Here is a 14849-nt window from a genome sequence, read left to right as displayed (position 1 = left end):
GAGCCCGCTAGGACATGCACTCAGCACAGTCTGCCAAACCCTGTTGGCAGGTAATCCCTAGAAGCCAATTCCAAGTTTTGTTAGTGACCAAGTCATGGGATTTCAGTGCCACCTGGTGCTCATTAAAAGTTGACTTGCAATTCACTGCCTCCACTTCATTTGGGCAAATTAAAGAATCCCTAAGGATCAGCTTCAGAGCTGCAGGCAGATGAGGTCTGATGCACACCTTAGGGCTAAGGTGCAGACAGAGCCACAGGTTCACTCCACTCTGGAGGCATGGTCCCCAGATAGTTTCCCCACTGAGGCTCAAGCCCAAACTTGGGCATTTGATTAGCATCAAGAGACATAAATGGGAATTGGAGGTGGTGTTCTCTTCCTTTGAGCCATGAGATTCCCAGAGCTCCAAAGAGCCAAATGCTACAGCATGCACTGTGGTGTCCTGGACAGCAGAACTCAAAGCGTGACCACCACGAGTGCTCCAGGCTGCTGGGTATGCACAGAGTGAAGTCTCCAGAGCTCTGAGGGCTGCTGATGCTTCCACTTCCACCGTAATGCTCACTGAGCTGTGTTATGTAAATTAGTCGATCCACACGTCCCATCCTCCCCCACCAACATGGCAGCCCTGAGAGGGCAGGACCTCGCTGAACTTATTCACCAAGGTGTTCCCACAGGTTGGCACCTAGTAAGTGCTCATTAAATACTTGCTGAGAAAACAGACAGATGACTTATTACAACTTTGTGGAAAGTCTGTGAGCTGCAAGATCCTCCTGAAAGTGTGAGTGGCAGTGGCTATTCCCTTATCTGAAATTCACTTTTCAGGTGTGGTGGACATCACAGGAACCCACCTGCCCTTGTGTGTATATCATGGCTGTTATCCCCTGTATAAATGGAGTGTTATCTCATGCCTTTGGGATTATAGGGTAATATCCTTTGTAATCTGATCCCTGTCATCTTAGGCCATTTTGAGCCATTCATCTTACTCCTTTCTGCCCAGGTTCCCTGTCATATTGGCCTTCTTCCCTTCCTTGGATGGGCAGTCATCTTCCTACCTCAGGTCCTTTGCACATGCTGTCCCTTCTACCTGATGCTCCCTTCCCTCTCCCTCTGTCCTTGGAGCAGAATGCTCTCAATGCAGAGAGGCAGGTATTATAATTATTTCTATTTTACAAGTAGGGAAACTGAGGTGGACAGGTTAGGTGGCATATCTCAGGTTTTGTGAATGGCAGTGCATGTGTGGTGAGCCCAAGATGCTGTGTCCCATAGAGGAACCTATCCTGTGCCCAGCATGAATTAATCCAACTCCTTTAATAGCCCAGCCACACACTATGCGGTTTTGTGGTTGTATTTAATGTGATCTTCCTACGCCTACACACATCTAATGCACCCTATAGGCTGCTTCTTTAGTGTCCACAGGCATCCTACACATCTAGTGACTCCAGTTCCCAGTGCAAGGCTTGGGATACAGCAAGTGCACAACAAACCGTTTTGGAATAAATGAATGATGATTGTAAACATTTGAAGAAACATTTAGGAAGGAGGTATGGGATCATTTGACAGATGCACCATCTATTATATGCCAACACTCAAATGCCTCATGTGTTCAGACTTAACCTCAGAGACCCAGAGGTATTAAGTCATTAGTCCACTTAAGCTTCACTTATTTTATTTGTAATGCAAGATATTGCATCAGATGACTTTGATTTTACCCCTAGAGATATTTGGCAGTGTCTGGAATATTTTTGGTTGTCATGATGGAGACGGGGTGCCACTGGCACCCAGTGGGTAGAGGACAGGGACACTGCTCAGTACCGTACAGTGCACAAGACAGCCTCTCGCAGCAAGTAATATGGCTCCAATGTCAATAGTTCCCTGGTGTAGAAACTATACTGTAAAATATGGCTAGGATTTTTTATTTCCTGGGATTTCTCACATATCTCCAAGGGTAGACCCTCCCCTGGTGGCTTAATCCTTTCCTGCTACCTTGCCAGTGAGAATCCCAGCTGGGCACGGCTGAGAGTCCCTTTTCCCAGAGCTGTGGGTAAGGGCCTTGGTTGATGCTTGTGTGTGTTTTCACAGCAACTGGTCTTCTGATGAATCTTATCTCTATGACTGTGTCTACGTGGGGAAGTCCAAATCCTGGTTGTCTGATTGGTACTGTTATAGTGACTATAAATGGGTCTGCAAGAAGCCAATGGCCTGCTGAGCCTGCTCCCTTTCCTCTGTCTCCAGGCTTGTAAGAAACTGAATGAAGTGTAACCTCAAAACAATTGCCAAACTTCTCTGCACAAGAGGGAGCCCCAGTCCTCTTAGGAACGTCTCTCTCCTCACTTGCCTCTCCTCCTAAATCATGTTGAGGAACATGTAAAATGACACCACGATGAAACAATGAGCAAAAAATATCATGTAGGACTTTCTATAAGACAAAGAAACCAGTTTTTACCCTCCCCTGCAAATGACATAAATAAAGGATAAAGTAGGATTGTTAGAAATAAAAGAACCTTAAGGACATAACTAAATAAACAGGTGTACCATGTTTGGAATTTGATTTCAAACAGTCATTTTTGAGGAAATGACAATATTTGGGTATCATTTGTACCTGGAAATATATGGCATTTTTATTTGTTTATTTGGTGTGCTAATGGTGTGGTAGGTAGGTAGATAGATAGATTGTTATATGTTAGCATCTATAATAAGTATTTATGGGTAAAATTATGTACTGTGTGGGATTTTCTTTAAAATAAAAAATCAAATAAGTGAGAATCTTGACCAAGTGTTCATAATTATTGAAGCTGAGACATAGGAGCTCATTATATATTTCTTCCAATTTGTGTCTAGAGGAACATTCTACATAAAAATTTAAATTAATCAATGCAATCCATAATAACTCAAATAAAGTCAACACGATTAAAAAAGAAACTCAGCAAACTTATAGTAGAAGGAAAATTCCTTAACCTAAATGATATCTACACAGAATTAACCTATAGGTGTCATACTTAACAGTGTAGTGTTAGGAGTATTGCATTTTAGCTCAGGAGCAATATATGGGTTTCCTAGTTATGACTTTTCTTCAACATTATAATGGGTGTCCTAGAGAAGGCAATAAGACAAAACAAAACAAAACCCAAGAAATAAAAGTGTGAAAATGTGGAAAGGAAGATCCAAAACCATCATTTTCCACAGGTGATATTACTGTATTCACAGAGACACTAAAGAATCTACCCATGAGGGGAGGGTAGAGCTCAGTGGTAGAGTGCATGCTAAGCATGCATGAGGTCCTGGGTTCAACCTCCAGCACCTCCATTAATAACAGATAAATAAACCTTAAAAAAGAATTTACCCACACCTTTAGTGTTTATAAGTATGTATCAAGTGCATTAAAATCAGTATAATGATTAATTATATTTTTATAAACCAACAACAAACCGATAGACAAAGAAATATTTACAAAAGGTCACATTTACTATTGCAGCCGAACATTAAGTGACTTTAATAGCTACAGATATTCCAGCCTCTTTAAGTGAAAAATTTTATAGCTGTGTATGAAGATATCTAAGGGCAGATTAGGTTGTCTTGCAGGCTCTATCTTCCTCTTCTCACATTCTACACTCTTTGCTAAATTCAGTTATTCACCATCTGCCTTCTCCCCTCCACTGTAATATCCGTGAGGGCAGGTATCATGTCTATCCTGGTCACTGCGGTCTCCCCAGAAATGGGCTCAGATGTTCCATAGGCATCAGTTGAATGTGTGGTAGTTGGGGCTTGTCTTCCATGAGCTGGAGATAAATGTTTTCTCAAGGCTGGTCGTGTGTATCAAACCGACAAGCCAGTGTGACTGTTCTAACTTCTCCAAGTTATCAAAGAGCTGATCAAAATGTGAAATTTCCTTCCTCCAATGTCTGGCAACCACTGGTCTCATAAAGAGGGCATCTTTTCAGCAGGGAATGAAAGCACTCGTCCACTCAAGTTCACTTTCCAATCCCTGGTTGGAAACTCATCCTAGAAATATATACAGCACTCCTACTGTGTGCTAGAGAGGAAAGATGACTGGGGCCCAACTGCACCTCTAAAAGAGTTCGGACAAGAGCCGGAGACCAACCACAGCATAAGCCATTCAGGTACTGGGAGGTAAATGCAACGAAGATGAGACAGACTCCTGGGGCAGTTACAGCCCCTTTCCCTTCCCTGAAACCCTTCGAGGTAAAAAGATCCAAAAAGGAAATCCACCTACAATCAAATGGCCATCAACACTGATGAGTATCTGTCAGATTTCATATGTTTGTTAGTAAATTGAAAGGAGGAAAAATGCCATACTCTCCCTTACTCAAGGGCATGGTACAGAGGTGGAAGTAGGTGGAGGACATTATCTTTGAGGGAGGGATGGAGACGACCCATCTCTTGTCTGCCGCTGTGAGCACAGGCCTGGCACACAGCAGTAGGGGAGGAATGTTTGAGGGCGGGTGATGAAGCAACCTGAGTTAATAACTATTGATTATCCCCTGGGTTAAACCCAGTGTGGAAACCCAGAAATGCACATGTGCTGCCTGAAAGAAAAGCTTTGCAAACTACAAGGCTGTGGTTCAAGGAGATGCTGGTTATTCGTCATTGTCCCTCCAGTGCTCAGTATATGATAGGTGCTTCCTTAACTGACTGTATTACAGACACATTCCGATTGATGCTCAGGGTGGTCCCAGGATGAGCAAGCAAGGTGAGCTGGGGTCAGGACCTACAATGGCTCGCAAAGTGACTCCTCCCATTGTGGAGTTTGTCTGTGGAGACACGCAGCAAGAGGGGGCACTTATTTAAAAAAATTCTGGTCTGCTCTAGAATACATCAAGAACTCTTACAATGCAACAAGAAGACATAAAATCCGATTTTAAAAATGGGCAAAGACTCGAATCAACATTTCTCCAAAGAAGGTTTGTAAATGGCCAACAAGTGCATGAAAATAATGCATATATATATATATATATATATATATATATATATACACACACACATACCTAGGAACTGAAACCAGGTGGGCTTGACCCCAAAGTCTCTGCCCTTTGATGTCCACTGGGCTGCATGTGGCGTTCAGAGAACAAGAATGTTGGTTTCCAATTGAAGTTTGTTTTTGCAGGGTAGGTGGGCCTTTTCAGTGAGGCAGAACCTGGTGTGAAGTGATTGCAAGAGGGGAAGCGTGAAGACCTTGGGCAAAGGCTTGGAAGCAGGTCTGATGGCTAGTAGGAATTTAAGCTTTTATCATGTGCCTGGCCCATCTGGGTCTGTGCTAAGCAGCTGACATCTGTGGTCTCATGATATCCTCATAGGGACTGTATGAGCTTCCTGTGGCTGTCATAACAACCTGAGTGGCTCAGAACCACAGAAATTTATTCTCACTCTTCCAGAGACCAGTAGTCTGATATCTAAGTGTTGGCAGGGTGATGCCACCTCTGAAAGCTCCAGGGGAGGCTTCTTTCTGCCTCTTCAGGCTTCTGGTAGTTCCCTGCGATCCATAGCAACCTTTAGCTCGTGGGTGCATCATTCTAATCTTTGCCTCTGTCTTCGCATAGCCTTCTGCCATGAGTGTCTCTTCCTCCAAATTTCCCTCTTCTTCTAAAGATACCAGTGTCGGATTAGGGGCCCCTAAATGACCTCATCTTAACCTGATTATATCTGCAAAGACCCCATTTCCAAGTCAGGTCACTTTCACAGGCACCAGGTTATAGAACTTCAACGTATCTTTTTTTTTTTTTTTTTTGAGGGACACAAGTCAACTTACAACAGGTCCTAAAAACTAGTGGGTATTTTCACTTACCCCAAGTTCATTGTGGAGGTCATTGTGCACTACAGCTTTGCATCTGTAAATTATCTCAAGTCCAAGAGTAGTCAGGAAGGCAATACTCTGATGGCCACCACATATATGGTCCTCAAGCCCTTCCTCAGCTCCATCAGCAGCAGCCTCAAGAACAAAGATGAAGAATGCCCCAAAGAAGATCTTTCTATTTCAGCAAACTCTATCCCTTAAGCACCTGAGGGGCTGTTGTGAAGGTGGTGCAAAAGCATGACACACAGATGATGTTCTGTCTTCCCGTAATTTGTGGGTTAGTAATGCCACTTTGAGATTGTGTAAGGATGTAAACATGGGTAAACAAATTGAGATGTATGAATACAACACAATATTACTCAGCCATGTAAAGGAATGAATATCTCTGTATGTGTGCCCAGGGCCATTTGTATTCATCATTTTGTCCCTGGAGCCAGTCTACCTAGATGAAAATCTTAGATCTGCCACTTCAAGTTGTGTGATGATGGGCAAGTGAGATTCTCTGTTTCCTTCCTCACTAGGCTCTTGTGAGAGTCATAGGATGTTCTATGCTCTGTACAGCTCCAACCACATAACAAATACTTAATGCATTGTAACCATTTTTAGGAATAACATATTTAAAACTTCTTCTTGGAAAAAATTGAGTACCATGCTATCCCTCTGTCAATCAAGGAGATCTGAAGAAAGGCAATGCTCTTGGGACAAAAACTTTCCCACAAGTGTGCTAGACTCAAAGTCTCCACTAGGCAAGATGAGCTAATTGTATTTGCTCTAACAAGATTCTCTGGGGATCACACCTGGAGGCCAGAGAGTCTGATATAAACGTGGAGGTGTGGTTCTGCTGTGTGCTCACTGGCAAAGCATGATCCTCCTCTACAGCTGCAAGACACATTTGAGGCAACAGCCCCAAACCCCTGGAAACAGGACACCAGGGGGCTGAGAGGTCCTGGAATCCAACAGAGATACAGTAGCCATTGGTCTCCTAAGTGACTCTGAAAGACAAGCTGCAGTGGAGCTGGTCTCAGGGAAGACCCTCCCCACCGAACTTCCCCTCAGAGGTTGGGGGACTCTCTGCTCAGTTTCATTCACAAGGACTTAGGGTGCCTGGCATCAGAACCCCATGGGTGGGTAGGGTTATTGTGAGCTGATCAAGAGAGTGGACACTGGTTGGACCAGAGGCTCCTGCTGGATCCAAGTTCCATCCAGGTTTTAGGTTTGGAGCCTCAGCTGCCTGCTTATTGTTTGGCTGAGCATTAAATGGGATGATATGTGTCAAGTGGTTAGCTCAAATGTGGATTGCATGGGATAAATGTCTTTGTCCTGCTTAAAGTTAATCGATTAGTGCAGGTGCTCTGGGGGAGGAGAGAGTTCAGGGGAATTTAACCTAGATTAGTGATGTTCAACTGGGAGTGATTTCTGCCACTTCACAGGGTCCTTGCTCTCAACCACTAAGAGATGTCAACTCTCAGAAAAATAGAGAAGGTTCAGTGTTTTACATATTAGCCAATCACATCTTCACAATAACTCTATGGTGCAAGTACTATTATTATCCTCATTTTATTGATGAGAAAACTAAGGCACAGAGAGGTTAAGTAATTTGCCTAATGTCACACAGCTTGTAAGTGGCAGAGCTGGATTTGAAACCCAGGCAGTCTGGATTCAGAGCTGATGTTCTGAACTACATTTTATCATTTATTTTTATTTAAAAAATCAAATCCTAGAAATGTTTAGGCTGTTTTGGGGGGTTTATTTCTTTTTCCCTTAGCCTTAAGGAAGTATAATTGACAGAGAAAAATTGTACATAATGAAGGTATACAACTTGATGTTTTGATATATGTGTATGCTGTGAAGTAATTGCAATAATCAAGCTAATTAACACATCATTCTTTATTTTGATAGCATCACTAAGAATTCCCACTGATAGAAACAGTTGTCCATATTACATGTTGAGCATGGATTTAAGCCTCTTATACAAATTTTTCTCACTTAATCATTATAATGATCCTAAGAGGTTAGAATGATTAATTTCATGTAACAGATGAGAAAACTATGGTTCACAGAGATTAAGTGAGAAGCATCTTGAAAGATGGGTGTGAAAAAGCAATGAGGTGACTTGTTTTCACCCCAGGAATCCACCCACTGTTGACACCCCTGTTTCTACCCTTAGAACTGCCTGGCCATGGGCAGTCACACCCAAGTCTCTGAGTTCATCCTTCTCGGCCTCTCTGAGCAACCACTGCACAGGCAGATACTCTTTGGTTTATCCTTCGGCCTGTATCTAATTGGGTGCACAGGGAATCTGCTCACCATCCTGGCCATCGTCAGGGACCCTCACCTCCACAGCCCCATGTACTTCTTCCTCAGCAACTTGTCTCTTCTCGACATCTGCTTTACATCCACCACCATCCCCAAGATGCTGGTAAACCACCTGTGCAGGAACACCACCATCTCCTTCTCAGCTTGCCTGGCTCAAATGTATTTCTTCATTGCCTTTGGGGCAGCTGACAGCATCCTTCTATCAGCCATGGCTTATGACCGCTACCTGGCCATCTGCTGCCCACTGCACTACGTGACAATCATGAGCATCCTTCGGTGTGCCTCGCTGGTGCTGATACCCTGGATCTCAGCCAACCTCATCTCCATGGTCCACACTATCCTGATGACCTGCTTGTCCTTTTGCACCAATAGGATCCCACACTTCCTCTGTGACCTCAATGCCTTGATCAAGCTCTCCTGCTCAGATACTCAAGTCAATGAGATGCTGGTGTTGGTCCTTGGGGGCTCAGTAGTTCTGATCCCTTTTGTGTACATCATGGCCTCTTACACACCTATTGCTGTGGCTGTGTGGAAGGTGCCCTCTGCCCAGGGCAGGTGGAAAGCATTCTCCACCTGTGGCTCTCACCTTTGTGTTGTCTCTCTGTTCTATGGGACTATCATTGGAGTCTACTTCAACCCTGCATCCACACACACCACTCAGAAGGACGTGGCCACCACAGTGATGTACACCATGGTCACCCCCATGCTGAACCCCTTTATCTACAGCCTGCGGAACCGAGATCTGAAGGGTGCCCTCAGGAGACTTCTCAGTAGGAATTCCTTTGCTAAGCCTCTTTGAAGACTTTTTAGACACAATTGATTTTGAAAGAAACTAATGCTTCCCAATGTTAGAACTCACAGTGGGTTTTTTTTTTCTTTTAAAGGTAGAAACAAAACTGTTATTAAGTGCTTTTTTAAAATCAAATAGATATGACATATAACCTTGTGTAACTTTAAGGTGTACAAAGCATTAATTCAATACATTTATATATTGTAATATGATTTCATGATTACATATCACTAAATATGTAGCGATATTTAGCATCTCTATCACACTGATGCTTTTTTTTTTAGTTGTTGGAGTAAGTATTAGTATTTTAGCAAGTTTGAGGATTGTGATGCGATATTGGTGTCTATATTAATTACACTGTCCACTAGATCTCTATGGCTTACTTACTACTTGTTGCAAGTTTGTAGCCTTAAACAACATCAATCTTATCACCCCACTTCCAAACCCCCTGGTAACTATCATTTTTTTTTTAACCAGTTTGATTTTTTTAGATTCCACATATAAGTGATATCACATGGTACTTGTCTTTCTTTTTCTGACTTATCTCACTTAGCAAAAATGTATTCAAGGCTATCCATTTTGTCACAAATGGCAGGATCCTCATTTCTTATGATGGAATAATATTATATTGTGTGTGTGTCTGTGTGTGTGTGTATATATATATACATATAAAATATCTTTTTAATCCACTCATCCATTCATGGGCATTTAGGTTGTTTCTATATCTTGGCTATTGTGAATAATGTTGCAATAAACATTGGCATGTATATGCATCTTTGAAATCCTGTTTTCATTTCCTTTCGGTATATGCCCAGAAGTGGAATTGTTAGATTGTGTGGTAGACCTATTTACAATTTTTTGAGGAACCTCTATATTGCTTTCTATAGCAGTTGGACCAGTTTACATTCTTGTCGACAGTGTAAGGGTCCCTTACACCACATTCTTGCCAGTATCTGTTGTCTCTTGTTCTTGATGATAGCCATTCTAACAGATGTGAAGTAATAACTCATTGTGGTTTTGATTTTTCGTTTTTCTGTTGATTAGTGATACTGAGCATCTTTTCATGTTCCTATTGCTTATTTTGATGTTCTCTTTGGAAAAATGTCTACTTCTGCCTATTTTTAAATTGGATTGTTTGGGTTTTTTTTTTATTGAGTAGTATAAGTTCCTTATATATTTTGGATATTAACCCCTTATCTCATAGTTGCAAAATTTTTCTCCCATTCTGAGGGTGGCTTTTCATTTTGGTGATTTTTTTGTTTTGTTTTTGTTTTTTGCTGTGCAGAAGCTTTTAAATTTGATGTAGTTTTCAGTTGCTGATTTTTGCTTTTGTTGTTTGTGCTTTTGGTGTCATATCCAACAAATGATTGTCAATACCAATGTCAAGGAGCTTCTTCCCTAAGTTTTCTTCTAGGAGGATTATGATATCAGTCTTATATTTAAGTCTTTGACCCATTTTGAATTAATTTTTGTGAGTCCTATGAGATAGGTAGGGGTTCAGCTTCATTGTTCCTCATGTGTTTTTCCAGTTTTCCAAACACTATTTGTTGAAGAGATCATCCTTTTCCTTGTTGGCTTCCTTGCTGAATATTACTTGAAATTGAAAGAAGGGCACAACATTAAATAACACCAAAAAACCCCCCACTATTCCCTTTTTAATTCTTTTCATCTTTCTGATTATACCCCGAGAACATTCTGGTTCCATGCTACTACGTCTTTAACACTTCTCACATAACACCCCCTTAAAAAACAAGACGAGGGGTCTTGGGCTTAAAGACTTCAGCAGCCAACAGTCTCTTGCTAAAATTTAAACAATGTTCTTTCATTTTCTTGATATTCTGTCTTTTTTTCCCCTTGTGATGAGAATTCTTTTTTAAAAAATATATGATTTTCCCTTTGTACTCTACTGTATCAGCTGGGGTTCAGGTGGGAAAATGGAAAACAAGCTCTGGCTGGCTTATTTTTCTATGTCAAGTGGTTTTGGTTTTCTGTTTATGGTAAATCTCCTCACTTATAGTTAAATACATTGCAGGCTTATAAAACATTTAGTCGACATAAATCTACTAAGTAAATAATAGTATTGCTGTGCTCAGATGTGGCAAAATTCACCTCAAATAACTGAGGAATGTGGGGTACTGGATTAAACAGATTGCCTCGCTGAGTCAAGAGGAGAAAGCTTGGAATGTCATGATGGTTTTGGGGGCTGTGGACTTAAAATATGACAAACTTTGGTTCAAATTCTCCATTTGTCCATGAGTAGGCTGAGTGTTTCTTATCTATACTCCTTTCCCTTTGATTGTGCATTTTCTTCTTTATAAAGGGAAAGCTACTCAGTCTTCTAGCCTGTTGTTGCAAGTCAGCTAACCTCACGTCTCAGGGATACTGCTTTCTGACCTGTAACCTGGATTTAGTGATGGTCCCAGTCACCCCAGGTAGTTGTGAGAATTACATTAAGTATAAATAACATGAATCACTTATGAAAGGACTCAGTACATAGTAAGCACTGGATGAATCAGACTTCTGTGTCTCAGAAAAGCTAGACACCACATGTTCAAGAAGGTAAAGACCGTCCTTAACAATCTTTTTCAAAAAAAAGAAAAAAAAAAAAGAAAACACAAGAGTTGCAAAGTTATTTTAAAATGTTTTCAACACTTTTTTCTTTCAACGGAAATGCAAGGCACTGAAAAAGCTCTCAGAATTTGAGGTTTTGATAATTCATGAGCTGTAGCAGAACTCTGGACAGAAGAAAACATTAACACTGTGAAAACAAAGATTGTATAGTGCTTCTGAGAATTAATGCCTACCTCTGTGCCAAGCAGAGATGTAAAGTATTTACTTTTACAGAGAGGACTTAGAGAAAAATAATAAAGCCCAAACTCATTGAGTGTAACTTTTGCTACAAAAAACTTACCTGTTTTTGTTATTTCCCCACATTTACAGTTTTTACAAAACATTGGCTGTATTCCCTATGTTGTACTGTTCACCCTTGAGCCTGTCTTTCACTCAAGAGATTGTACTTTTTTTTTTTTTTTGAGGTAGTTCTTTCTACAAGTTCAACCTCATCTGTAGATATTCTGTTTTATTGTCTTACTGGACTTTGGAAAATGAATGATTTGCCAGAACTGAACTTTGGTGACCAAATTCTGTCCTACTTACCATCTAGATCTCTCCAAGGTAATGATGTTCCTTGTCTCTATTTCCAAGTCTCTCTCAATGAGCTCCTCCCTCTCCTCCTGCCTCTAGGCTCACCTCCATTGGTATGCTAGCACCTGCCAATTTCTGTGTTGTAAATACACTCTCTGTGGCTGAAGTACCTAAAGCACGTGTGGCAGCACAACATTATATACTATTTCCACAATATACATACATAATACTTGTGAAGACCCTCAAGAATACAGATAATAGTAAAACATAATAAAATAATTGAGGTGATAGATTTTGAGCCTTATTATTTTTAGGTTCTAGGTTTTATTACTTCCTCACCTGTTTCATCTTAAAAATAGAAATAAAATAATTGGAAAGAGATGGATTCTGATCATTTGTTATCTTTCTAGAGCTTAGTTTCTAGAATGTATTACTTTCTGACTTGCTGAATCTTTAAGCAAATTATTTGTCTCTAAAAACTTCTGAGAATTTCAGATAGAAGAATCAATCTCCTTGTAATTTGTATTTTTTATAAGACCTGTCATCCACTGGTTTCAGTGCTAAGAATATCACATTAGTCTTCTTGACAGTGAGAAAAAACATAATTAAGATGGGGCTCAGTACTAGATTATCCTAATATATTTAAATTTATGTTATATAATTTACTTATAATAGCAGCCGTGTTTAACAACCAGCTTGCAAAATTCTGGAAGATTTAACCATTGGCTCTTGTGAAGGGTTTTGACAGTCATTAACAACAAGAATGGTTAAGAACACCCACTCTTAATATAAGCATATATCAAATCATCATGTTACACATCTGTATGTGATATATATATATATATATCAGTGTTATATATCAATTATATCCCATTAAAAAAAAAAAAGAACACCCACTCTCGTTACTTCTCTTCTGCATTGTGTTGGAGGACCTAGACAATGCACTAAGAAAACAAAACAAAACAAAAAAAGAGGTGTAAGGATTAGACAGGAAGAGATGATATTGTCAATATTTGCCAATAAAGATTATCTAGGAAAGATCTGAGAATCAACTAAAAATATAACTTCTCTATATAATTAACCTCATGAATACAAAAAAATAGAAAAGAGTCCCATTCACAAAAACAACAAAACTTATGAGGCATTTAGGTATAATACAAGTAAGAAGTGTGTAAAAAATTTATAGGGGGAAACTATACCATTTTATTGATAGACATAAAAGAATTTCTAAATAAATAGTGAAAGGTACCAAAGACATAATAATGTAAAAAAAAAAAAAGCTCCCTAATTCATGAGTTGATAAAAACATAATAAAAATGTTAATATGAACATGAAATGACAGTTCAAAACTCACATGAACAAGTACATGGGCAAGAATATCTGATACAAATATGGAAAAGAAGCAAGAGGAAAGAATGATAAAACTAGAGACGAGAATAATATGGGGGGTTCAAATATCCACTTTTTGGGGTGATGTCAGCAATATGGTGGAGTAAAAAACTGCCTTTGTGTCTTATCTTCAATCTACAATCAGTAAAACATTCACAACTCAACAAAGGTGCCCCTGCCCAAGTTATCAGGACTCTGGAGAATTCCACACATCTTACATCTAAAGGTGGGTGGACTGGAACACATAAAGGAGGCAGAACAGAGGGATCAGCTGAGTTGATGTCTGAAATACTGTCCCTCCAGCCATGGAAGCTGAGCCCACAGCTCCAGAGAATCCAGCAGCATCAGAGGAGGCTATACACACAACTCCAGTCTACTGGCTAGAGCAGCACCTGTGGCCACAGGTAATGGGGCAGCAGTGGCATTAGATTCTGGGACCTCATCCCTCCAGCTGCTAAGGTGCCCACAGTTCTTGCCCCTGCCCTCCCACCCAGAGCAGTGGAGTCCTTGAGTCTTACAACACTGGACCCAGTGGCTCCCCTGCCCACACTCATACCCCTGCAGCAGTGGAGCCTGTAACTCAGGGGATCCTCAATGTAAAGAAAGAGCCCACCATCCCAGTACACCAGGCAGTGATGACAGCAGCATTGGCAGAAGCAAAGCAGCATGACCCCTGAGGCGTAAGAAGGGATAAGGAAGGCAGGAAGTCATGGAGCTCACCTCACATGGTGCCTTACCTCTTATGTAGTCACTGGAGGGTGGAAAGTGTCAACTCAAGTACAACCAGAGGCAGCTCAGGTAATAAAAATGAAAATATTTTGATATAATGCCTCCTACTTAAAAACAAACAAAAAAGTCCTCTAACTTCTAACCTATGACTACTTCAAATGCACCAGAAGAGGAACAATTCACCAAGCATCATGAATAGCCAGAGTAACACTATACTGCAAAAGGACAATGACAATTCTCCAGAGATCAGACTTAAAGTAAAAGAATATTGTGATCTAAATGATAGAAAATTCAAAATAATTGTCATGAAGAAACTCACAGAGATATAAGAAAACTAACAAAGGCAGTTCAATGAGCTCAGGAATAAAATTAATAAACATGGGAAATAATTTACCAAACAGCTTGAAACTAAAAAAGAACCAAGCAAAAATTCTGGAGCTGCAGAACTCAATAAACAAGATGATAAATGCATTAGAAAGCCTTGGAAATAGAGCAGACTATATAAAGAGAGAATTAGTGAGCTCAAAGATAGAAACATAGAAATGATACAAGTAAAAGAGAAAAGAAATAAGCTATTAAAAATGAGGAAATTCAATGAGAGCTATCCAATTCTTTTAGTAAGGGCAACATTACGATAATGAGTACCCCAGAAGGAAAAGAGAGGGAGGAGGGAGC

General features: G+C 40.4%; 1 protein-coding gene across 1 annotated transcript; it reads left to right on the top strand.

Moving 5' to 3' along the window:
- Positions 1-7610: 7610 nt before the first annotated feature.
- On the top strand, positions 7611-8921 carry LOC102520745 (olfactory receptor 24). The gene is made up of 2 exons (XM_006194604.2): positions 7611-7616; positions 7974-8921. Exons 1-2 carry the CDS (start codon positions 7611-7613, stop codon positions 8919-8921), a joined length of 954 nt encoding a protein of 317 aa, XP_006194666.2.
- The last annotated feature ends 5928 nt before the right edge of the window (positions 8922-14849 follow it).

This window comes from Camelus ferus, chromosome 22 (assembly GCF_009834535.1).
Source record: "Camelus ferus isolate YT-003-E chromosome 22, BCGSAC_Cfer_1.0, whole genome shotgun sequence".
Taxonomy (NCBI): Eukaryota; Metazoa; Chordata; class Mammalia; order Artiodactyla; family Camelidae; genus Camelus; species Camelus ferus.
Note: the sequence above shows the minus strand (reverse complement) of the source record. Positions and strands in the feature narration are given on the sequence as shown.